General features: G+C 38.0%; 1 protein-coding gene across 2 annotated transcripts in view; it reads right to left on the bottom strand.

Moving 5' to 3' along the window:
* PTN (pleiotrophin) overlaps positions 1 to 26,180 on the bottom strand; it is a 90,485-nt gene that overhangs the window by 10,679 nt on the left and 53,626 nt on the right. For both annotated transcript variants that reach the window (XM_015823391.1, XM_015823392.1), the window contains 3 exons: positions 21,800 to 21,909; positions 15,306 to 15,479; positions 9,215 to 9,376 (listed from right to left, as the gene is read on the bottom strand). In XM_015823391.1, the coding sequence (XP_015678877.1) occupies positions 9,215 to 9,376; positions 15,306 to 15,479; positions 21,800 to 21,908 (445 nt within the window). In that variant the 5' untranslated portion in view covers position 21,909. The remainder of the gene's footprint in view (positions 1 to 9,214; positions 9,377 to 15,305; positions 15,480 to 21,799; positions 21,910 to 26,180) is intronic.

Below are 26,180 nucleotides of genomic sequence, written 5' to 3'. Positions count from 1 at the left end.
ATTTTCTGAGATTGTGGATTTGGGGTTTTCATGAGCTGTAAGCCATAATCATCACAGTTATGACACATCACGGCTTGAACTATCTTGCTTTGCATGTAATGAGTCTATCTCATATATTAGGTTCACCTTTTAAGTTGCATTACTGAAATAAATGAACTTTTGCACGATATTCTAATTTTTCGAGTTTCACCTGTAAATAGCTGCTTTTCAGAAGGAGACCACAAGACAGCAGTTTTCTGCAGGTCTGAGCATCTAGAGATTAAGGGATTAACTGTTTTGCTTACAGCCATGGCAGACCCTTTGAAAGGGCACTAAGTTCACTTTTTGGAAATTGCCTGTTAACTATCCCAAAGCAATTAGACACCTTCAGAATGACAAGTTTGAAAAGTCACTGAGTTAGTTTAGCTTCAACTCTGAACAAAAGAATAATTAATTGGAAGGTTAAGAACCTAAACAATTTGTAATAAACAGCAAAAAGCTATATACAATTTTGATCTAAGAAAGTTATAAATGGATTAAGGATCCAAATACATTTGAAATATTTACTTTATATATATATATATATATATATATATATTTATATATTTATATATTTATATATTTATATATTTATATATTTATATATTTATATATTTATATATTTATATATTTATATATTTATATATTTATATATTTATATATTTATATATTTATATATTTATATATATAATAACACAGCCTTCGATCTCCGGGAGAGGTATAAACCAGTTGTTTATTGCTAAAAAGATATTTAAAAACAATAAAAACAACTATTTACAATGTTAAAAGAAACAACTTAGCTTTCGCTGGTCCCCTGCCAGCGTCCTCAGAGTGAAGCTTAGGGGGTGGGCAATTACGGTTAGCTAGGAAGGATGGCCCTATCACACGGGCAATGAGTAAGCAGTTAGGCCAGCAAGGTGTATAAAAAAGAATCTCCCCACCCTCTAAGCTTTACTCTGAGGATGCTGGTATATATATACCTTCTCATTGGAACCCAGATTTAGTTTGACTACCTTGGCTATTGTAAGTCATAACAAAAAAAGGCAACTTTCTGATTGTAGAAACTGGATAAGAGAGGGGACTAAAGATTCTAAGAGATGACAAAAAGGGAAAAATACAAGTCTGCTTTTAGTGTTAGTTAGTACTGAATCTTACAAAATGACACAAACACTTTGCTTGTCAGAGTTCATAAAAGGTAATCACATGACCCGAGGATACTGCAACTGTCATAAATATGCCAAGCATCTGAATTTTGATCATGTGACTATGGGGATGCTGCAAAGATCGTAAGTGTGAAAAATGGTCAGTGTTATTGTAACTTTGAGCGGTCACTAAATGAACTATTGTAAGTTGAGGAATACATGTATAGGGCAAAAAAATGGAATGAAAGTGATGAAAAAAATTAAACAGAAAAGAAAGGGGCATTAGATCCAGAATGGAAAGGTTTTTTTTACTCATTTGGAATAATAATTAGAATAAATATTAACTTATGCTGAATCTATCTCTTTTTTAAAATATATCTCAATAAATATAATAGCTTCAAGCAGTGCTCCCACTGTGGTCAGGCACTGCTGAGTGTCAAATCTACAAGTAAAGCCATTGTTCTGATTAATTTTTCTTCTTTCTCTCCATTTCACTTAAGAACAATAGCATCACCATGAAAAGAAATTCTGCCAATATTACCCACTATTTCATGGAAGCCATTATTCTTGCTACTTTCTGCCCCTGCATGAACTGTTTTCAAGAGTCAATTAGAATTAGAATTAGAATTAGAATTAGAATTAGAATTAGAATTAGAATTAGAATTAGAATTAGAATTAGAATTAGAATTAGAATTAGAATTAATTAGAATTAGAATTAGAATTAGAATTAGAATTAGAATTAGAATTAGAATTAGAATTAGAATTAGAATTAGAATTAGAATTAGAATTAGAATTAGAATTAGAATTAGAATTACAGAGTTGGAAGGAACCTTGTAGGTCATCTAGTCCACCCCCTGCCCAAGCAGGAGACCCTACATCATTTTTGACAGGTGGCAGTCAAGTCTCTTCTTGAAAGCTTCCAGTGATGAAGCTCCTACAACATCTGAAGGCAAACTATTCCATTGGTTGATTGTTCTCACTGTCAGAAATTGTCTCCTTATTTCTAGATTGAATCTCTCCTTGATCAGTTTCCATCTGTTATTCCTTGTCTGGCCTTCAGGTGCTTTGGAAAATAGGTTGATCCCCTCCTCTCTGTGACAGGCTCTCAAATATTGGAACACTGCTAGCATGTCTCTCCTGGTCCTTCTCTTCACTAGACTAGCCATGCCCAGTTCCTGTAACTATTCTTCATATGTTAAGTCCAACCCAGTGACTGGGCTGCCCCAAAATTCTATTTTTGGGATCAAGCAGAAAGTCAGAAAGTTTGGAAAGTATAAATATCATGATAACTGATTCCTGATAGATGTATTTTTAAGATCAGGTCAGCTTAGATAAGAATTGGCAAAGTGACGAATTTCTTAAGCTTCCATTTCCTACACTTGGGAAAGGAGCCATTGCTAAGCATTAACTGTAGGTATGTATGAAAACAGCTGTCTTCAAACTGGGATTTTCCATATGTGCTGGACTACAACTCCTATCACATTTGTTTAGAAAACCAAATTCCTATCATACCCAGGCAACAATCATTGGCCCTTTATAGGAATGGGAGAAAACTACATTCCAGGATATCTGGAAGGCTGGAGTAAGGTAGAAAAGGTGAGTGAAGGAGACATTTCCCATATAGTAGAATGAGTGTGTTCATATAACTCATGAAACTCTAAACCTAGGTTAACAAAACAGAACAGTTCAGATCATGTTATTTATTGCAGCTAAACAATAACCATGTTGTCATTTAATATAAACATATGGCTCATTCAACATGTTAAGGCATTGGTTGGTTTGGGTGCACCCAAAATATAGAACCCCAGATTACTTAATCTCATTTTAGTTAACTCTGGATTTTTTGCAATCCCTGCCAATATCAGAAAAATCCTTCATTTCTCTACCAAATTATTCCAAGCAGCAGCTTATTCCTTTGCCTCCAGTAATGCTAAAGATTAACCTTTTAATGCATCCATCTAATGAGCCACATTATAGATTAAGCAGTACAATAATCACAGAAGCAGCTGAAACCGAGAGCACAAAATCAAAGGGAGGAAAATCCAGCATTTTATGATAGAATTCGTATGAAAGAGCTTTAAACAAGCATAGGTATTAAACATTTCAGCATTTTAGTTCAATAACTTTACATCGTTTAACTCAAATTTTTATTGCAGGGCTTTTAAAAAGTATTGAAAAGACAATATTTTTTTAAAAAAAGATGTTTATGCAGATTTTAAAAAAGAAAAGCTACTTCCATTTTCTTACTGTCAATATGATATGCCTTTGTATTTTGATTAATTTAAATGCCTGGAATACTGATGCTTGAGCTGTATACATGAATAAAATTCAATTTCAGTAGCTAAGGCTCAGAAAACAGATTTATAAGGATTAGTTCAAGGATTCCATGCTCATTTAGAACCGGAATTCAAACTAAATTCTGATAGCTATTTAATCTTCACTTAAACACATGCAATGAGTAGGTATCCATCATGTTTCATGCCCCTATTCTGTGCTCTGTCCTGTAACCACTGAAAGACTTTGAAAATCTGAACTACCACTACAGATGCAGCAAGAGACAAATACTATAAGATGGAAAAATTATTTTCCTTTCAGAAACCACTTTGCTTCTTGAGATAAAGCCATCTTTTGGGTCAATATCCCATGTGGAAAGAGAAGGATGAAACAAGAATGCCTTCATAAATCTATCATGCCACTTTGCAATTTTCCACATGGTGGAGAGACAACCTTCGGCATGGGCTCTTCTTATGCAGTGTCTCTTGAGGGAACCCCAAACTGTCCTGACACAATTCTCATTCTTCCCAATACAACAAAGATAATGACTATGATGGAATAGGTAGCATCAACAAGACCATTTTCTACTGTTTCCTTTAATGAAGTTGTATACCTAGGGAGGGGAGAGAGAGAATGCTTGATTCTCTTATTGATTCATATATGGGGGCAGGGAGATTATTGCATTTACATTCTTCTTGTGGACTTTCTATTGTTATTTGGTTGTAAACAAAACCCTGGACTATTTGAGCCTTTAGCCTGATCCAGCAAGGGTTTATATTTGAGAAGAGCTAACTGCACCTGCTCAGCTACTCCAGGAAAAAAAATGTCTCTTTTACTCTGACTCACTTTCACAGAAATATACACAAACACACACATCTACATAAATCTTCCTCCTTTTAAGGCCATTAAATAAGCTGAGGCTCACAAAATCTTCTCCATTTTAGAATGTGGATGAAAGTGAATGCCACTCTGCATATGATTGATACATTCCATTGTGACTGTTTACATGTAGTTTGGAGCAAATATCTACAAGAGAAATGCTTGAAGTATCTCCAAGTGTAAATGTGGATTGTTTTATATTTGGAGTTTTGCTGTTAGAGACTTATAGAAAGACTTGATAGCAAACAGCAACCCCTGGTGACAGACCTCAATAATACATTGACAATCCCCAAGGGCATGAGGGAAAGTAACTGTCAAGAGGGACACCTAGTGGTGGAATTTGATCCAGGAAGTTGGCAGAGATGCCTGCCTATACAACTGTCTAATAATATTCTACTGGAAAAACAGGAAAGCAAGTATATTAATTCTTAAGACCGTAAAATCAGGTGGAATATATCGGTCACCTATATGAAACTGCAGAGAAGGAAAAAGACTTGGGGTATCAATCACAAAAGATGAGCTATCAGAGCTTCATCTAGAGATACACAACACAACAGTTATGTGAAAACTAACTGAGAGAAAGCATTCCCACTGCCTGGTTGGAAAATCACCTGAGAAATTCAATCTTGTCTTGACATCCATAAAATGTACAAATTCTCTTAACTATTATTTATTTTCATTCATGTTAGCAGAATTTAAATGTCAAATTAAAAGTACACAATAGGTATTTCAGTATCTATTGAGTTCACTGGGGAGCTATATATAATATTAAATGTGACTTATATTCACTCTCATTTTCTTGGTCATAGGAAGTGATGTAAAAGTGACACATATCTTATGAAATTCTGTACCAACTCAGATGTTCTCCCCATGAATGTAATAAATATATACAGTACATGGGAAGGAACCAGTAGGTTTCACCTTTCTCCACTCTGCTCCAGAAAGGAGGTATTAAATAGGTACTTGAAAATTCAAATAGTTGTCCTCAGAAGAGATAACTTGTTAGTGATCATTGTCCATTCCCAGGGACACATTCCTTGACAATGTATGAAGATGCAAACACCTTCCCTGAGTGTCAAGTATCACAAAAAAGGAAACAGGAATAGAACTTGGTATCCTTCTCCTCCTAACATGCATTACCCAACCAAGTGGAATATTTGAAATGTCTTAATACAAATACACTTTGGAGATTTTAAACCATACAACCAGTCCTGCAAAGTGCTTTAAATCCAAAGGATCTTTCTAGACTTTTAAAAATTATATTCTAGATGGTGTTTGCCAACTAAGGCATCATGATAGGATCCAAGACACAGCTCAATAGTTTGGAATTGTGAAAAAAGTAAAGTGGGGGCACCATCAAGAAGCAATTTTAGTCAAAACAAAAAAACTTCTATCCAGACTAGAGAAACCTTTATGACCATGCAAGGCTGAACTGAGTAAGAGGCCTCTCTTTTCTCCTTCCCACCCAAACATGAGCAGCCTGTTCCCCTTTCAAAACATAAAAAAAAAGTTTGTCTAGAACTCAAAGACTTTTCAGAGGCAGGCTGATATTTGCAGCTGGAGGGCTGAACATGGAGGAACGCTACACGTACTTTATTCTCAATTTAAATGGGCAATGGCAATTTCTTCCTTCTAGAGATATTTGCAACTTAAGGGAATCTTAGCAGGAAAAAAATATTATGGACAATGGCCATGAGGGGAGGACAGCAAAGAGACATCTCAGGCTTTATTTTAACAGAATATGAGCCAGCAGTGTGCTGCAGCTGCCAAAAAAGCCAACACAGTGCTAGGCTGCATTAACAGAGGGATAGAATCAAGATCACGTGAAGTATTAATACCACTTTACAATGCCTTGGTAAGGCCACACTTGGAATACTGCATCCAGTTTTGGTCACCACGATGTAAAAAAGATGTTGAGACTCTAGAAAGAGTACAGTGACGAGCAACAAAGATGATTAGGGGACTGGAGGCTAAAACATATAAGGAACGGTTGCTGGAATTGGGTATGTCTAGTTTAACAAAGAGAAGGATGAGGGGGGACATGATAGCAGTGTTCCAATATCTCAGGGGCTGCCACAAAGAAGAGGGAGTCAGGCTATTCTCCAAAGCGCCTGAAGGCAGGACAAGAAGCAACGAGTGGAAACTAACCAAAGAGAGAAGCAACCTAGAACTAAGGAGAAACTTCCTGACAGTTAGAACAATTAACCAGTGGAACAACCTGCCTCCAGAAGCGGTGAATGCGCCAACATTGGAAGTTTTTAAAAAGAAACTGGACAACCATTTGTCTGAAATGGTATAGGGTTTCCTGCCTCAGCAAGAGGTTGGACTAGATGACCTCCGATGTCCCTTCCAACTTTATCATTATTATTATTATAGAATGAAAAGAATGGGGAGAATGCAGCAGGACTAGCTCACCAATTTTGGAAAAATGTAAAATAAAAGACATTTGGCATCTAAAGAGGAATGAGATGTAGCAACGTTAAATCTAAAGTTTAAAATTACTTATCTGCACCATTGGATATAGAATATCTTCCCTGAAGGTTGAAAAATTGAGCAGACACCAAGATAGAAAGCTCTTGTTCCTCCTGTTTCCATCTAATCTTCATCTCAGTAACCAGCTGAGTAAACCAAAAGAAGCCTCTGGAATTTGACTAAGCTCCGTAGCATGCTAAGTAACAGCAGTAACACTGAGCCAGCAAATAAGCAACCAAGCCGTGCACGTTTGTGAAGGATGCACAATACCTTGTCTTAGACACAGTAGCACATCTCTCCACCTCAACTCCCACTATCACTCTGTACACACCACCTGCTGCAGCTGCAGAGCTCGTTACACTTCTCAATTAATTAAGGGGAAAAGGCATGTTTTTCTTCGGTTGGCAGAGGTATGCCTATGTTAAAGCACAAAACTCTCTTGGTGCTGAGAATTAAAAGACAACTTATTCCTTCAAAGGAAAATTGGTACGCTCGATGGATCATCATTTTCAGTTTTCCTCTATTGCCAAGCACAACGTGTATGGGGACGGAGAAACTGAGGTTATCTAGCTGTTGCTGTATTACAGCTCCCAGTTGCACTAGCCATCATGGTCTGTGCTGAAGGATGTCAAGAGCTATGATTTAATAACACCAGTAAAGTCATGGTTTCCCCATCCATGATCAACAGAATCCTATGGAAAAGGATCTGATGAGCTTTAGAGCTGTGCACATTTACAAAGGAATATTTCCCATCCCCAGAAATTTTAGGAAACTGCTTCTTTGAAGCTAAACAGTGGCCGAGTCGCTTGTTAACACCAATGCCTGCATGTGCATAATACATATATAGAAGCCAATACTGGTAAAATGGTTTAATTGATGAAGATAGATCAATGTTTTCTCAAGGCGAAATGTCACAGCTACATGAGGTGCTTGCAGTTGATCAATTGTTAATATTTTTTTTTCTATTTTGAACACATTATTGTCTAAGATTATGATAAATTACTTCTTTTTTTTTAAAAAAAAAATTGTCTGGCTATTTAATCTGCCCCAACCTAGTGTCCTTCAGATGCATTCATATTCTGTAGGGTTTTCCAAGTATAACAGATTTTTTTATTATGGCAACACTTTCTATCTGTCTAAGATTACTGTTTTCAAGATTTAGGAATTGAGAATGCAGTTAAAACTGAGGGTAATGTTGCACAGAATATTTTCCCTTTTTTAGTATTCATTAGATGAACTTATAAATAACAGTATATCTTGTTATTATAACAATATAACCTTCAAATGGGTCAGGTTTATTATACATTCTTCTACTTCAGCCCTTCATCACCACTATCAATCCTTCTTATATTCCTCCTACATAAGCACATGAACTTCATTAAATAATAACAGAACAACAGATTTAGAAGGGACCTTAGAGGTCTTCTAGTCCAACCCCTTAAAACTGCTATGAGGAATCTTCAGCCCTGAGCAAAAGCAGCCCATGACTTACAAGGTCCCTTCCAACTCTGTTATTCTATTCTAACATGTGCTCTCTAACTTTCCTCAATTGTCTTGTTTCAGAATAATATTTTCAGATCCTTTTCTCTTTCACAAGGCCAAATCATTCCATATATATCAACCTTATTTCTCATGTGTAGGGAGCATCATATCTTACTGAAAGTCCAACTGGATTCCAATAGGTACATTACCAAGGAGCTGAAGAAACTGGGTATAATACTGTGATCTAAATAAATTTCTTCCTTATAAAACAGACCTGGATGCAAATGAATGATGAATGGATAAATGGATAGATTATTAAATGAAGGATTTTGGTGGAGAATTATTGTGGGGCATTGTTAAATCAGCAAGGGCAGTTGAATAAAAAGTATATTTGATTAATGTTTGGGGCTTTTTAAATTGTTGAACATTATAAGAAATTACAGAATAACAGCTGTCCTTTCTAATAATGATTACCAGTTCTTATTTATTAAACTGAAAATTCGGCAAAACATGTGGGTAATATGTCAGCTAGATGATCTCTCTCTCTCTCTCTCTCTCTCTCTCTCTCTCTCTCTCTCTCTCTCTCTCTCTCTCTCTCTCTCTCTCTCTCTCTCTCTCTCTCCCTCTCTCTCTCTCTCTCTCTCTCTCTCTCTCTCACACACACACACACACAAACAGACACTCTCTAAAAATCCCTTATTCATTGGACCATCCAAATACTTTGCCATGAATGCATGATGCCCTGGATGAAAAGATGGGTCCATCTAGACCAGAACTGTCTGCTTTGTCAACAGTTTCTGGGAGGGTCTTCCTCTATAGTTTATCCTTTGTACAGAAATCTTGGATACTGAAACTCTATTTCCTTGGCAGCTGGAGATTTTAAAGGATTACATTTAGGAGCATTGATGGGAAAGCCCCTAATGCAATCATTTTTAAAATGATATTACCTTGAGGTTTGGGTTTGATAAGCTTCCCGCAAGGCTTTGAGATGGTGACGGTCTTCTGGCAGTCTGCATTGTGCAAAGCTCGTTTTAGATTTCCAGTTCGAGTCTTCAGAGCAGTATTTAGATCACATTCTCCCCATGCCTGGAACTGATATTTACATTCCGCTGTGAAAAATAAATGGCCATGTTACTTTTTTTATTATCAGCAGCTGATAAAAGCAAAGCTCGGCATAATAACAAAGATATTTTATCCAGCCTTTATTTGGAATAATACAGGCAATAAGGCAGATTTTCATGGCGGAGACTATAAAACCACTTCCACTGTCACTATATCATGGACTCAAAATTGAATTTGTACAAATGAATTAAGCAGGTTTTCAAACACACTCCCAAAAGGTACTGGCTCCAGCTCATTAGAAACAGAGGTATAAACAAGATGGAAATGGAGTGCTCACAAACCCAGGATGCAAATTGCATACTGATGTCACAATCACATCTCCCTGAATGTGTGGTAACAGAATCACAAGATTTACCATAGAGTGAATGCCTTTTGAAAAAAGGGGAGGAGAAAATAATGTGAGAATGATGTACCTTTGCCATGAAGTTCTGTTAATCTTATTGTATTCTGCTAGTCATCCTAGAATTCCCTCAAAATTCTCCTATTTAATTTTATTACAGGAAGGTAGTACAGCTTTATACTGTACTGGTAAGACTACACTTAGTATACTGCATTCAGTTTTGGTCATCATGATACAAAAAAGATGCTGAGACTCTAGAAAGAGTGCAGAGAAGAGCAACAAAGGGGACTAGAGGCTAAAGCATATGATGAACAGTTGTGAAAACTGGGTAAGTCTATCTAACAAAGAGATGGACTAGAGCTGACATAATAGCAGTCTTCCAATATTTGAGGGTTTGCCACAGACAGGGCAGGTGTCAACCAATTCTCCAAAACACTTGAGGGCATGACAAGAAGTAACAGATGGAAGATTATCAAACAGAAATCTAAGGTGAAATTTCCTGACAGTGAGAAAAATTAATCAGTGGAACAGCTTACCTCCAGAAATTGTGAGTGCTCCATCACTGGAGGTTTTTCAGAAGAGATTGGACAGCCACTTGTCCCAAATGGTTTAAAGCAGGGCTTTTCAACCAGTGGTACGGGTACCATCTGTGGTACATTGGCACCTGACAGGTGGTACGCCACCATCCTAGAAACGTGGAAGTGGGGGAGGGGAGTGATCTGTACTGGTGGCAGCAACGCACAAGCCTGAGCAAGAGATGGCTGGATCTGCAGGGCTGTCAGGGCTCAGCGGAAGCACCAGGATCAGCGCCAGGCTCCAGCTGGAGCTCGGCACTGATCCTGGCGCTTCCGCTGAGCCCAAAAGAAGCGCCGATCAGCTGGAATGTTGCAGCATCTCCAGGGTCTTGTGATTTACATTCAGATGCTTGGCAACCGATTCATATTTATGATGGTCACAGTGTCCCAGGGTCATGTGAAGTGACCAAAACCTGCTGCAACCACCCAGCAGACGGAGAGAATAAAAACCAAACACCCCCCACCCCACCCCCGCTGCCAATCCTCAACAGAAATGCTCACAACAATGAAAACCTCAGACAGGAGGAAGAGTGCAGCCGGGCAGGCAGGCAGGTGTCTTGCTCAGCTGTGGCTTGGGGGCCACTTTTTTCAGTGCCATTGTAACTTCAAACAGTCACTAAGCGAACTGTTGTAAGTCGAGGACTACCTGCACTTTATCACTTTTTTCCTTTTTTGGGGGGGGGGTCATCAAGTTTTTGACACCTTGCTAGGCGACTGGTGGTACTCGGATGTTGCCATATACTAAAAGTGGTACAATGGGTGAAAAGGTTGAAAAGCCCTGGTTTAGAATTTTCTGCTTGAGCAAGGAGTTGGAATAGCTCTAAGGTCCCTTCCAACTCTGTTATTCTGTATTCTGTTGAAATGGACTTTAGACCCATTATAGAATCCAGATAAAATAGTCCAGAAAGGATAAGCAGAGAGTTAAGAGACTGTTGATGAAGATTGTGGAAATTATCAAATCTAGGTACACATCTGTTAACTTTTATGACTCTGCTAAAGAATTGGGAAAGAGTTCATTGTACATTTGTTCACTTCAACTGATAACAAAGTCTGATACCAGTCAAGAAATCTTCCGGGAAAGAAGATTTTAGAATTAACTCCACCCCATCCACCCAAATGCTCCTGCCACATGAATTATTCAGCTCCTTCTTCTCCACAAAATCTTGGACACTGGTAGCACCTTCAAGACTAGGCAACTTTCTTTGGAATATATCCTTTCATCAGACGATGAAGCAGATTTACTATGACAGAACTTTAAATACAAAGAATTGAAGGGAATAGAGTCAGGAAAACAAGGTGGGAAGCTAAAAACCCACCACCCATCTTGAAGCTTTCTGTAATAGAGTAAAACATTCTATTGTGCTCTAATTTGGTTGTCTCTGGTAATATTGCGCTGACGAAGTTTCTCTGTTCCATCACTATTACCTTGAGACTGGTGATGGAAGATCCTGGGAAGTTGAAATCTTCCCTATAGGCTACCATGAAATTCTGCAGTTAGTAGGGTAAGCAAGAGAGCTCAAGGATATATTTTACTTAAGAGCAATCCATCAAAGATAGAAAACTTCCTAAAAGATTAAACAGTGGTAACTTTTATTCTAACACTTTTTCCATATCTGAATTGAAGTCGTATCCACACATTCCTGAATCAATAGAGAATTTTGCTAGCAAGAAACTTGCTGTTCCCATTTCCTAACTTTATCCTGCCACTCTATCACTAGCTATTTGTCTTTCCTCCAAGGTTACAGATTAAAAAAAAATCTAGCATATGCTGCATGCCTTGAGGCTGACCTTGGATGGTATTCAAATAATGGAAAAATTACTACTTTAACATTGTTATATCTAAAGACAACTTCAATCTGACTCATTCATGGGTTGGAAATGAGCAGTGCCATGAGAATGAGGCAAGAGAAAATGCTATTATGGTATATTTGTGCTATGGATGGATGCATGGGAGAAAAGATCAAAAGGGAAAGCCCCAAGAAGGGTGAACAACAAGGTGGAAAGGACATATTCTACAACAGAAACAAATCCATGATGTTGGATATAAATCAGTGTGCAAATTGTCCTTCATTTGTTTAAAAAAACATGGAATCTATTATAACTTTGATACTGTAATCCTTCCATCTTGTATTTGAATTTCATTGAAACGTTTGATGTTAAGGATCTCTACAAGCCCTTTGTTGCTAAAAAGTTCTTCTGTTTTTATTGCAATGCAAGACATGTGAGAAATCCTTGTCCCTTGGTTTAGAATTCAGCCTGATCCTTGTGCAGTCCATAACATGCTGAGCTTTGTAAACTTATCTTCCATGTACGGGTGATCAGCTGTTGTTCAGGTTGTAAGGAACAAATGTAGTCCTGGAAATGGTAGAAGAAAGAAGAAGAGGTTGACTAGTAGCAGGGTGGATGAATTCAGTTACAGAGGAAATGAATGTACCACTGGAAGATGTGAAAGGCCAGTCTGAAAATGAGTCATCCTGGACAAGGTCTATTTATGTGGTCCCTGTGAGTTAAAAATTCACTGATGACACATGGTTTATCCATTCATATAGAACAAAAGAGCATCTTCTTCAGGATCCCTTGTGATAGGTAGCTGTAACTTCAGCCACTCTAACAGGTCCAGTGAAGTCTTTCCCTAGTCTGCAATAATTTCCCCAGACCAAGATGTTAATTATGTTTCCTCATCCCTATCAAGTCTTAGAGTTATTTTGTCATTTAGAAAAGGCAGGGATTGCAGCTCTGAAATGTGAAAATTGTGATGGCCACATTAAACAGTGGAACTCCTTGACCTGGAGATTAGTTTGGTACCTTCTCTGGTGGTCTTCTGTAGGGAGATGCTTTATCTGATAATTTACTTTAATTACAAGTATGCTTGTTTTTACTTTTCATTTAGATAGGATAATACTTTGTATCAATTAATTTTGAGGGCACAATGGCTCAGGGGTTCAAGCCCCAAATGCCACGTAACAGGGTGAGCTCCTGTTACCTGCCCCAGCTCCTGCCCACCTAACAGTTTGAAAGTATGCAAATGCAAGTAGATAAATAGGCACCACATAAGTGGGAAGATAACAGTGTTCCATGCACTTCAGCTTATAATCATGCTGGCCAAATGACCATGGAAGTGTCTTTGGACAATGCTGACTCCCTGGGTTAAGAAAAAAAGATGAGTGCTGCCCTTTAGAGTTGGCCATGACTGGACAGGGGGAAACCTTTACCTTTTTCCGTTATCAATTTATTTCACTGTAAGCTAAGTGTGTGTGTGAAGTAAAAAAAAAAAAAGACATATGGTAGCATCACAGTTCCAATGCCCACATTTTCAGCCACCTTGATGGGGTGCCAATTAAAATTCTGCACAAAATACAGGTCATATCATGACCTTCGGACCAAGACTGTGGAGGAAGATCATACGACCTGCCCCTGTGACTTACAGAGAAGGGTGTGTGGCATAGTTAGAACAAGTATACATTCAGAGGAGTAAAATACACTTTCCCATCTTGCCAGATATGCTAAAGAATGTTCCCACATGGAAGGGTATGAAGAACAAAAATCAAGAGTCTGGGGGTAGAAGAGGCAAAGCAGCAATTCTTTGAACCCAGGTAGATGCAAGAGGAAAGAGACATGGAATGGATTTGGGCAATGTTGTTCAGCTGGTGCCAATAAACTCTGGATCAAAATTTGCTTTCTTGTATTGAAAACTGCAAAACCTGTTATTTTTCTGTGCTTTAATAAACATGTTATTAGCCATTTTGGGTGATAAGTAAGTGCCAGAGGATCAGAAATGAGTTTATGTCTACGCCTTTATAGATAGTTCTCGACTTATAACATTTGTTTAGTGACTGAAGTTATTATGGCCCTTGTTGCAGCATCCCTGTGGTTATGTTGATCAAAATTTGGGTCTTGACAACTGACATGTATTTATGATGGTTGCAGTGTCTCGGGATCACGTGATCACCTTTTGAGACCTTCTGACAAGCAATGTCAATGGGGAAGCCAGATTCACTTAACAACCATGTTACTAACTTAACAACTGCAGTGTTTCACTTAACAACTGTGTCAAGAAAGGTCATAAAATAGGGCAAAATTCACTTAACAATGTCTTGCTTAGCAACAGAAATTTTGGGCTCAATTGTGGTCATAAGTCGGGACTACCTGTATACAACACATACACACCATAAAATACTCCAAATAAGCTTTCCTTTCTTTTCTTTTCTTTCATCTTTCTTGGTAACTTGAAGAGAAAAATGCCAGATATATTTCCCTGCCTGATTGAATATACCATATGCTAAATGTTTGGATCAGTCATTAACTACTAACAAAGTCATTAAACAGAATAAGAAGTTATTAATATAAATGCGAGACTGAATTAATTATCTACCTATCTGCCTGCTGGAAATTTCTTTCTGACTGCCTTTCCTTCTTTCTTTCTGTTTTTCAGTCTTTCTTTTGTTTTTATTTGGTTGTTGATTTCTTTCTTGCTGGCTTTTCTTTCTTGCAGGCTTTTCGTTCTTGCTTGTCTGTCTGTCTTCCTGTCTTTCTCTCTTTCTCTCTTTCTCTCTTCCTGTCTTTCTCTCTTCCTGTCTTTCTCTCTTTCTCTCTTTCTCTTTTCCTGTCTTTCTGTCTTCCTCTCTTCCTCTCTTTCTCTCTTTCTCTCTTCCTGTCTTCTTATCTTCCTGTCTTCCTGTTTCTCTGCTTTCTTGCATTTCTCTCCTTCTCTCTTTCTCTCTTAATCTCCTTCTCTCTTCCTCTCTTTCTGCCTTTCTGCCTTTCCAGGCTGTTGACTGGAATTCTGGAAGATGCTGTTCTAATATATTTCAAATTGAAAAAGACAGGTTTAAGTAATCTAAATAAATAGATGCCTTAACATTGGTCAAGTTTTAGTGCTTGTATTAAATATTTTTTTAAAGTTGCTTATTAAAGGGGAAGACTTCTTTTTCAAATTACAAGTTTTTTAAAAATAATAGATTAGTCTTTAATAATGATTAATCAAAATCCCATGGATATTACCTCCAAATTGCTTCTTCCAGTTGCAGGGAATCTTACATCTTTGGGTCTTCATTGTCTGCTTACAATCAATCCCACTCCGGGTGCCCTCACGGGTCCCAAGGCCACAATCTCCACTTGTCGGAACACAGACACTCCATTGCCATTCTCCACAATCAGATTTCTTCACCTTCTTCTCTGAAGAGAGTCATGAGGAAAAAGCAAGAGACAATGATGTTGTATAATTTTAAATTTTTTAATCTTAAATTATTCTGATCTTAATGTTTAATTTTATTAAATCATACACCAGCCTAGAACCCCTCTCCAAGGGAGATGAGGGTTAAGAAGTATGAAATATAAATGAACAAATGAATGTTAGTGCTCAGGTATGAAAATCAAGTGTTCTTTCCGTAATGGGCTCTGAGAATAACTTTGGAAGATGGAAGAAAGAGCCGTAGCCTAGACAATAGCCTGACAAGAGATATCTCAGCTTCCAGAAGGAATGCGGATGGAGAAAACATCTCATCAAGGACTCCCCAGTTCTCTGGAAAGTAAGAACAAGGGAGAGGACCAGTGCTTTCAGACTTGCAAGATTCTGTTACTATAACCTTACAATAAAGATAGTGTTGTTGCTCATGGTTTTGGTTTCCTGTATGGACTACTTCAAAAGGCTGACACATTTTTGACAGATGTTCTAACTAGACATGGACAATTTCCAGGAGTTTGAGGTTCTGTGCAGTACATTGAGAACAACTCTTCTTAAACACACACAAAGTCCTCCATTGGGACTATTTAACCCCCATCTCCCCAAAAATGCAAAACGGGAGCTCCAAGTTTTGCCTTTACCTTTTATAAAACCACAAAACAGGACTCTAGAAGGCCATGTATCACTCACGGATTGCCCTTTTTATACTTTTTCTAAATATTCAAAATGTGTGCTTATATAAAAAGAACGTGACAACCTCTAAGAGAAACATAAAATGGGTAAACAATTATTTCACTCAATCTGTAACTTTAATTGGAGAAGTTTGCAAACAATTTATATAACTGCTTTATATAATGTTAAATGTTATGATAATCACTACAGTATATCTTTGATATGCCTAAGACATCTGATCTATAGGGACATAATGTAACTACTGTTAAATTATTTATTAATGTAACAGGGGACTCCTTAAATGGCTTCAGTTAACTTATTATAAAACTCTGCATCTTTTTTATACAGAGCAGCTCCCCCCAGCATGTGAAGTTGTGACCTTTTTAAGAACTTTACTGAGTCAGACACTTATGCAGGTGCGCTGCTGTACATGTCTTCCTTGTCATAAACCAATGAGTCCAGGCTGTCAAATTCTACTGCACTTAATTTCTCCATTGCCACTTACAGTGAAACACACCATCAGCATCTTGTCACTTTGGCAAGTCCCTAGATTCTTCATCAAAAAAAGAAAAAGTTAATGGCTTCTCTATATTTTAAAACAAAGCACAAAGCACTTGACAATGTTATGTCTGTTGAAATCTGTCCCGTGGGGGGGAAAATAGCATGGATGAGCTTGCTCAACAAAACTGGTAATATTTGTAATAGAGCTGTGAACAAAGAAAGCACAAAATAAATGTCTGTGTATTCAGATTTTCTGCTTTACTGGCGCCTGGTTTTGGCTCTCCCTAGAAAATACTGACACCTGGTTCTTGGCTGTTCTTAGGAAGATGGGTGACCTTCTCAACTCAGGAGTTACATTTGGTTATTCTGGGAGCTACATGCCTATGGAACCAGTGGAAAATGGAAATGGTCTTTGACCAGACCTTTACTTTCCAATGCATCCTATAACAAGTAAATAAAGATTCTTTCCTCACTCCAGCCATCCAGAACTTATGAAGGGAAAATAAAATGAAATGAATCAATGGATAGGCAAGTAACCATGAAATCAGACCAGACACAGTGATAGAATCCAGTCAATCAGACTATTTCATTGCTGAACCAGGATCTTATGATGGCCACTGCAGGAGAATGAAAGAATGGGTTTATTTATTTATTTATTGCAGTCCATCTTAAAACACAACTTTGGGCAGCTCACACCAATAATAAAACCACAAAGTATAACATCATAAACTAAAATTCTCAGTCATCATCTAGAATGAACCAAAGATGGTCCCGTCACTCTATCCAAGTGTCAGGAAGGCTAAAGGCTAAAATGGTAGGAGTTGCCCCATTCATTTTAACCAATGGATTTGGTTTCACAAGTCTGACCTAAGTGGAATGCTTAGAATTCATACTAGGGATCTATCACATGTTTGAATATCATTTCTGAATCTAAAGAAAAAAAACTAATGAAGGACAATAGCTATAGCATAGGGGTACCTGCTTGAGTTTATGCATATGTGAATAAAAAATCTGATTCTACTGAGATGTAGTTATCTTCATGCACTTGAAGTTAATCCAAAAGCTTCACCTTTTGCAATGTTCAACAGACTGGTTAGTTATGGATACGTTTAGGTTTATCCTTATAACCAGTGGTGGGATTCAGCCGGTTCGCACCACTTCAGCAGAACCGGTAGCTAATTTTTTGTTGCCCAGGCCTAGAATGGACTTCCGGAAGTGGCATCTACACAGAGAACTGGTTGTTCACATATTTGAATCCCACCACTGCTTATAATACTACTACTATGGGAATTGCATGGTATATCAGTTAACTTCTAGATTCAACTGAAGTTACTAGAAGTTACTTTTAAGGTTCTGTGTTACTCAAGATCTGGATATTTTCATGACTTTTTTTTTTTTCAAATTTAATTTGCCTGTTGGGAAAAATACGGAAGAGACGACTTGCTGAGGACCTCTCCTCCTCAGGGGGGGGGGGAAATATCATCATCAGAAATCTTCAACTCCAACCTTTCAGTGTGGCCTCCCTCTTCTGGAATGACTTGCCCCCCAAATTTAGGCCACCTCCTTCAGTTAAGATGCTGTGCTGTTACCAGAAGATCGAGACCCAATTACTGTGTGACAGGGTGAGCTCCCATTCTTGCCCCACCTCCTGCCAAACTAATAGTTCAACAGCATGCAAATGCAAGTAGATAAATAGGTACCATTTCAGTGGGAAGGTAAGAGCATTCCATGAGTCTCGACTTATGGAAGAATCTTCAGACAATGTTGGCTCCCTCAGCTAGGAAATGGAGATGAGTACCACCTCCTAGAGTTGGACACAACTGAGCAGAGGAAACCTTTAGCTTTTTACCTTCTGATTATATTTTTAAAAAGCTGTAAAAATATGATTCTTAATTTCAGAATGAATAAGATGTCATCCCAAATGAAGGGGTATTGAACTGGTTGGTTTCAATTGTATTAATTTTTTATAAAAAATATTTTGGTATCAATATTGTAAGCCAGTCGGGGTGCCAGGACGTGAAGCGGCATAGAATTTGTAGTAATGAATAATAATAATAAATATGTCAATTTGGTACATCAATTTGTTGTTTATGGCACAATGCCATTTAACTTGTGGGAAGCATTGGATATATTTATTCTGGGAAGATAAAGTGCAAGCTGTCTTCAAGTATCTGAAAGTCTGTCTTGTAAGAGATGGAGCAGAATTGTTTGGAGTTATTCCAGCACAAGAACACAGTGGGTTTCAATTATGAAAAAGTAGGTTTGGTTGGTCATAAAGAAAAAAATCTTCAAAGAGTAAAAGTTGTCAATAACAACAACAACTTGTCTCAGGTGGTAAAGTAATTTTCTTTGCTGGTACTGAGACTATGGAATTCTGGGAGTTGAATTCCAGACACTTCAAAATTGCCAAACACTAGTATGATAGCCCCCAGTTATCATTTGCCCGATTACAAGTGAGGAACTTAATCTATCTTTGTTTATTGCTGATTTTCAATATTCAGCAACCTCAACAGCATCTGGGGACTACAGATTGATCAGACTTGAATGAATTAATACAATCAATGCCCTCGAAGAGTCATGCAATAGATCCATTCAGCTGCTGCTGATTTTCAATAAGTTTAAATTCAGCAGCATTATTTTAAGGTAAGATAACGTAAGGATAAAATGGAGAAATCAGCTTTTTTAAAAAAAAAAATGTGGATTAAGAAAAATGTGATTTAAACATTACATATCCTGGCTTTCTTTACTGATCACACTCATATTTCTCCTTGTCTTTTCCATCTGTGGTCAGGAATTGGGCACATCCTTTTTTTACACTGAAGCTGCCTTAGTTTGTCAAAACAAAAAAAGTATTTTAAAAGGGATTCCAGAGTGTCATCAACTAATATCACAGATGAGAAAATTATGCAATTCCTCATCTTGGAGCGTATTCTATATATAACATTTAACTATTCTTAGAGACATTTTGCTGTCTGTGCTAAATCAAACGATAGAATCTTTTGGGAGACATTTTGATTGAAAGACTGATTTTAAGTCTCCTGTAACATAGTGGACAACCTACAGTAGACATGTATCGATAGTGGATAAAAACTGTAAATCAGTTTGGCACATACTTCCATATGAATTGTTTTAATGTTTCTGAGTTCTTGATAAGGAAACTACAGTAATTGCATTGGTTTCCCTCTTTAGACCTAATTGGGCTTTTGTTATGAGCAACAGTAAACTGAAATGGCTAATAGCATTGAAAGTCACCTACTTACTCTGGTTATATATAAATTCTGCATGTAAATTTATCTTACTTTGTCTTTATTCTCTAAATTATCAGTATTACCATTGTTGCAGTTAAAATAGCTATCATGTAACTACTGTAGCAATGTGAGTCACAATGTCGAAAAACTTAATGTGTCCACTCCTCCTACAAAGGCAGGAATAGTATGAGGTTACCCACCCCATTAATTATACTGGAGTTGGCAGTGTGACTTCTACGGGCACTTTGTCACCCACAAAAACTCCCAAATTAAAACAAGAGTCTGAAGGAATGTGAAATAATGGTATCTATTGAGATTCAGCATTGTTATGGGCAAGCTTCCAATATTTGAGGGACTGTCACAGGGAAGAGGGGATAAACCTATTCTCCAAAGTACCTGAGGACAGGATGAGAAGTAACAGATAGAAACCTATCAAGGAGAGATCCAAACTAAATTTCCTTACAGTGATAACAAATAACACTTGGAATACTGCATCCAGTTTTGGTCACCACGATGTAAAAAAGATGTTGAGACTCTAGAAAGAGTACAGCGAAGAGCAACAAAGATGACTAGGGGACTGGAGGCTAAAGCATATAAGGAAAGGTTGATGGAATTGGGTATGTCTAGTTTAATGAAGAGAAGGATGAGGGGGGACATGATAGCACTATTCCAATATCTCAGGGGTTGCCACAAAGAAGAGGGAGTCAAGCTATTTTCCAAGCGCCTGAAGGCAGGAGAAGAAGCAACGGATGGAAACTAATCAAGGAGAGAAGCAACCTAGAACTAAGGAGAAACTTCCTGACAGTTAGAACAATTAACCAGTGGAACAACCAGTGGTGAATGTTCCAACACTGGAAGTTTTTAAGAAGAGACTGGACAGCCATTTGTCTGAAATGGTATAGGGTTTCCTGCCTGAGCAGGGGGTTGGACTAGATGACCTCCAAGGTCCCTTCCAACTTTATTATTATTATTATTATTATTATTATTATTATTATTATTATTATTATTATTATTATTATTATTACTACTACCAGTGGAATAGCTTGCCTCCAGAAGTTCCATCACTAGAGGTTTGTGGATGTTCCATCACTAGAGGTTTGTAAGAAAAGATTGGGCAGCCATTTGTCTGGAATGGTATAGGATCTCCTGCTTGGGCAGAGGGTTGGACTAGAAGACCTCTAAGATCCCTTCCAACTGTGTTATTCTGTACTCTGAAAGAGCCCCCAACTCTGGTGAGAGTTCAGGCAACCCTCTGATATCTCACAAGATTTGGTATCGATTCTTGAATTAAATCCTTTTTGGGATTTTGCAATCTCTATTATATTGGTTCAGCTAAAAGCTACAGAGGGCACATTCAGGTTCCATGCTTTGTTTCAGGAGATGGCTGCCTCATGGCCTGGCTGGGAAAGCACGGAAATGGAGCCAATTCACTTTCATCCTGTGAAAGTAGATTCCACTATTTAATTCAGGGGTAGTCAACCTTGGCTCTTTTATGACTCGTGGACTTCAACTCCCAGAATTCCTGAGCCAGCTTAGCTGGCTCAGGAATTCTGGGAGTTGAAGTCCACGAGTCATAAAAGAGCCAAGGTTGACTACCCCTGATTTATTTGATAGAAGTGAAATGACACAAGGAGCCAATTTGTGGTTTTGCTAAGAGGATACTTTCCTTAAAAACTAAGGACCTGGCTCCCTGCTTGGAAGCTCCACTCATCTCTATTGAAGGTACCAGTGACATGCATAAAAAAAGAGAGACTTAAGCCCAGCATTGTGCAGTATTTTTTCACTTAGCTGAAATAGAGCACTTTAATACCAATCATCAGTAAACCAAAGACGGAAGAAGAAATTACAGCATGCCACCCCCTCTCTAAATGTCTATAATTATTTGCACTTACCTGTTTTTTCTTTTTTGCCAGCCTCAGTAGTACTCACAGCTGCCAGCAGGAAAATAAATGTGAAGATGAGAACTGCAAATATCTGACACTGTTCTTGCTGTTTCTGCATTCTGGAAATTAATGAGGAAAAAAATAAAGTTAACATCAGATGTCAGTAAATAGGTAAGAACAGCTCTGAAGTGAGAAAAAGAACAACCTTTGGCATCCAGAGTGCACTGAGAATGGATCAAAGGAGTCTAATGCATATTAGTAACAGATTAGAGGATGAGCTCATTAAGACAAGAGCCCCCCAGCCATATGGAAAGGCAAAGGTTGTCCTCATTAGCAATTGTGATATTCAACAGATACCTTACTACTCAACCATAATTTATGACATGAAACTCATCTGCACCTGTAATGTTATTTGTTAACAATCTTGGGCTATCACTTTAGTTTCTGCTGGATACGTAACATAATAAACATTTCACAGAATATATTTTCACATCAGTGTAAGTGCTAAATTAGCACACTCACTTTGCTTATCAACTAATTCCCCTTGCTCCCAAGCTTAAATGCCAAACTTAAGAGTATTTAATACTACTGTAGTTCTTCTCTTCTTTTCTCTATTAATTTTCTGCACTGTTTATTTTGGCTTAGTCTTCACTGCCCTTGTTTTCAAACTGATAGATTTTGCTGAACTACACAGTTGTTGTTAAGGGTGTCTATGACATCATATTGCCAAATATGGCAACTGGAGCCCTCAGAGGAATCACACTGTTATCTCAAACATCAAGCATACAATGCAATTTTATATATGTATAGCAGGATGTAATGTCAAGTTTAATGTGAACAGAACAGAACAGAATAGACCTTGGAGGTCTTCTAGTCCAGCTCCCTGCTCAAGCAGGAGAACCTATACCATCTCAGACAAGTGACTGTCTAGTGTCTCTTCTTAAAAATCTCCAGTGATGGAGCACCCACAATTTCTGGAGGCAAGCTGTTCCACTGGTTAATTGTTCTCACTATCAGAAAGTTTCTCCTTAATTCCAGGTTGCTTCTCCCTTTGATCAGTTTCCAACCATTGTTTTTCGTCTTTCCCTTTGGTGCTTTGGTAAATAATGTGACCCCTTCTTCTTTGTGGCAGCCCCTCAAATACTGGAATACTGCTATTATGTCTCCCCTATTTCTTCTTTTCTTTAGATTAGCCAAACCCAAGTCCCGCAGCCATTCTTCATGTGTTTTAGTCTCCAGGCCTTTGATCATCTTAGTTGCTCTTCTCTGAATTTTTTTCCAAACTCCCAACATCTTTTTTGTGACATGGTAACCAAAATTGGCTGCAGTATTCCAAGTGTGGTCTTACTAGAGTTTTATAAAGCGATACTAATTCTTCACATGATCTTGATTCTATGCCTCTGTTTATATAACCCAGGATTGTATTAGTTTTTTTGTTTGCTGCTGCACACTGCTGGGTCATAGTCAAGTGATCGTCCACTAGGACTCCAAGGTCCTTCTCACAGTTACTGTTTTTGAGCTAGGTCTCGCCCATTCTGTACTTGTACCTTTGATTTTTCCTGCCTAAATGTAAAATTTTGCTTTTCTCCAAATTGAAATTCATTTTGTTGGATAGGGCCCATTGTTCAAGTTTGTCAAGATCTTTTTGGATCCTGAGTTTGTCTTCTGGGGTGTTGGCTATTCCTGTCAGTTTGGTGTCATCTGCAAATTTGATGAGTTCCCCTTCAATTTCTTCATCTAAGTCATTTATGAAGATATTGAAGAGTACTGGGCTTAAGACAGAACCTTGTGGTAAGGATAAGAAGATTAAAGGAAGCAAAGCATTGAAAAAGACTGAATATTCACTAAAATTTATATAAATGCATGTTTTTATATTTGCGTCACATATGCTGATTTTGCCAGTACAATAATTAGCAAGTAATTCACAAACTGGCTGAGTGACTTTGGGCCAGCCACTCATTCTCAGCCCAACCTACCTCACAGGCTTGTTATTGTGAGGAAAAGAGAAGGAGAAAGGTGTGTTGGATATGTTGAGTTATTTGTAAAATGCCTTGTAAAATGATACAAATAAATAATATAAATAAACTATTTATTGTGGTATCCAAACATTATGAAGAGGTTTGCAAGTATTAAAGATCACCAGAGGAAGGGAGGTGTTTTGTTTTATTTGTGGCAGTCACAAATTTGAATAGACAAGCTAAGTGGGCTCCTCTGAGTCCTGAACAAAAACAAGAAAATGAAAGCAGATGTCAATAAAATTGAGTAGTTTACAAACTAAGAGTAAAATGAAAGCAAACAGATATTTGTAATTGAAAATAAGGCCTGGTTTGGGGGGGAATGTATTGAAATGTATGTAAATGATTTCAAAAGGGTGGGTTTTTTTACATTTAGTGGATTTACACAAGTTTCTACATTTGTCTGATTTAATTTGAATGTGTGTGTGACCTTCATTCCAAGATTAATGAATCAAGATTCACATCAGTGAATTAACTAGAGCAAATTATTTGAACTTCCAACTCAGCATCTGCTAGATTTACAAAATATACCCAGGTTGCTTTAAAATCAATCTGCCTTTATCCCTATGTTGTCCTACCAAATGTGACTGCAAACCAGTTATCACTGTAGTAGGATCTCTTCCTAAGCCAGCAATATCTCATCTTTGGAAGGATTAGTGTTAAATGTAGGAATCAGACACCCGGTAGAGAGAGGAGCTATGGGTTAAGACTAGTTGGTCCACATGTCCCCACTTTCTACTCTCTAAAGAAATAACATGCACTGGTAGGAAAGGACTTTGTCTTCCTGAAGTATACAGAAAACAAACAAAAAAATGATTTCCAGAGAGTAGCCAAGAACTAGATTATCTGCATTAGAAACAAATCATAACTGGCTTGATGCCACACAAGCTTTGGGATAGGATTAGCAAGAGCACAGATTATGATTCCCATGTGGTAGGATTCAGAAACTATCTGAAGCATTGAACGTGAAACTATGCTGTGCAAGCTTCCTCAGATGAGAATGTATCATGGACATGAACTGATGGACATGCATTGTCCCATCCCATCATTTGCCATACCTCTTTAACTGTTCAAGGAATCCTTACTGAGACTCACACTACCCTTTGAACCTCATATTCTAGATGGGTGAGATAGTTCTGTACTTAACCTTTGGGTCCCACATGGTAAGTGTTAGGAACCTAATAATATTTTTAAAATGCTATAAAGGTCTCACTTACATTTTTGTCAGAGTAGTTTTTCCTGAAAAGCCCTGCCTTTATCACTTGACTATTAAAAATGATCTCTTTCTGAGCACTTCCTCAGATAGGCAAAGTCACATTACCAAAAGAAATTAATTAAAGCTTGTGCTGCTCTGAAACCAGACACGATAAAATCCTGATTGCCCATAAATGAGCCAGTCTGGTGTACTAGTTAAGGCATCAGACTAGAAATCGGGAGATGGGGAGTTCTAGTCCTCCCTTAGGCACAAAACCACCTGGGTAAACTTGAGCCAGTCACATCCTCTCAGTCCTAGAAAGCAGGCAATCACAAACTACTTCCAAACACATTGCGAAGAAAACTGTAAAGACAATCACTCCTAGGAGTCAAAAACTGACAGGAAGGCATGCACTCATACAAGCATACTAATTCAATCCAGGTAGTCCTTGACTTACAACCATTTATTTAGTGATTGTTCAAAGTTACAACAGCACTGAAAAAAGTGACATGCCATTTTTCACATGTACGATAATTGCAGCAACCCCCTGGTTCATATTTATGACAGTTGCAGTGACCTAGTCCTATGGTCATATGATCACCTTTTGCAAACTTCTGACAAGCAAAGTCAATGGGGAAGCCAGATTCCATTCGCAACCATGTTTCTAACTTAACAACTGCAGTGATCCACTCAACAACTATGGCAAGAAAGGTCGTAAAATAGGGCAAAGCTCACTTAACAACTGTCTTGGTTAGCAATGGAAATTTTGGGCTCAGTCATAAGTCGAGGACTACCTATATTGCATTCTATTCCAAACTGATTCTTTATAAATAAACTGGACATTCCAGTTCAACCGGCACACTGCAAATGTAATCACGGCTACCAGTAAAAGAAAATGTTTAGACTAAGAAGACAAGATTGTCTAAGAAGACAATCTTTGTCAGGTCCCCTTTTTGGTGCCCTGCCATTCTGGTGGAGGGAGGAGGCGGATGCTTTGCTGTAACTGCATGAGAATTAGGGAGGGGGATCGTCTGCGCCTGCAGAGACGGGACCAGTGGTGGGATTCAGCCAGTTTGCACCAGTTCAGCAGAACCGATAGCTAATTTTTTGTTGCCCAGGCCCAGAATGGACTTCCGGAAGTGGCATCCACACAGAGAACTGGTTGTTAACATGTTTGAAT

This window comes from Protobothrops mucrosquamatus, unplaced genomic scaffold (assembly GCF_001527695.2).
Source record: "Protobothrops mucrosquamatus isolate PMUCROS unplaced genomic scaffold, P.Mucros_1.0 scaffold1857, whole genome shotgun sequence".
NCBI lineage: Eukaryota > Metazoa > Chordata > Lepidosauria > Squamata > Viperidae > Protobothrops > Protobothrops mucrosquamatus.
The sequence above is the reverse complement of the archived record's forward strand: the minus strand, read 5'-3'. Positions and strand labels throughout refer to the sequence as shown.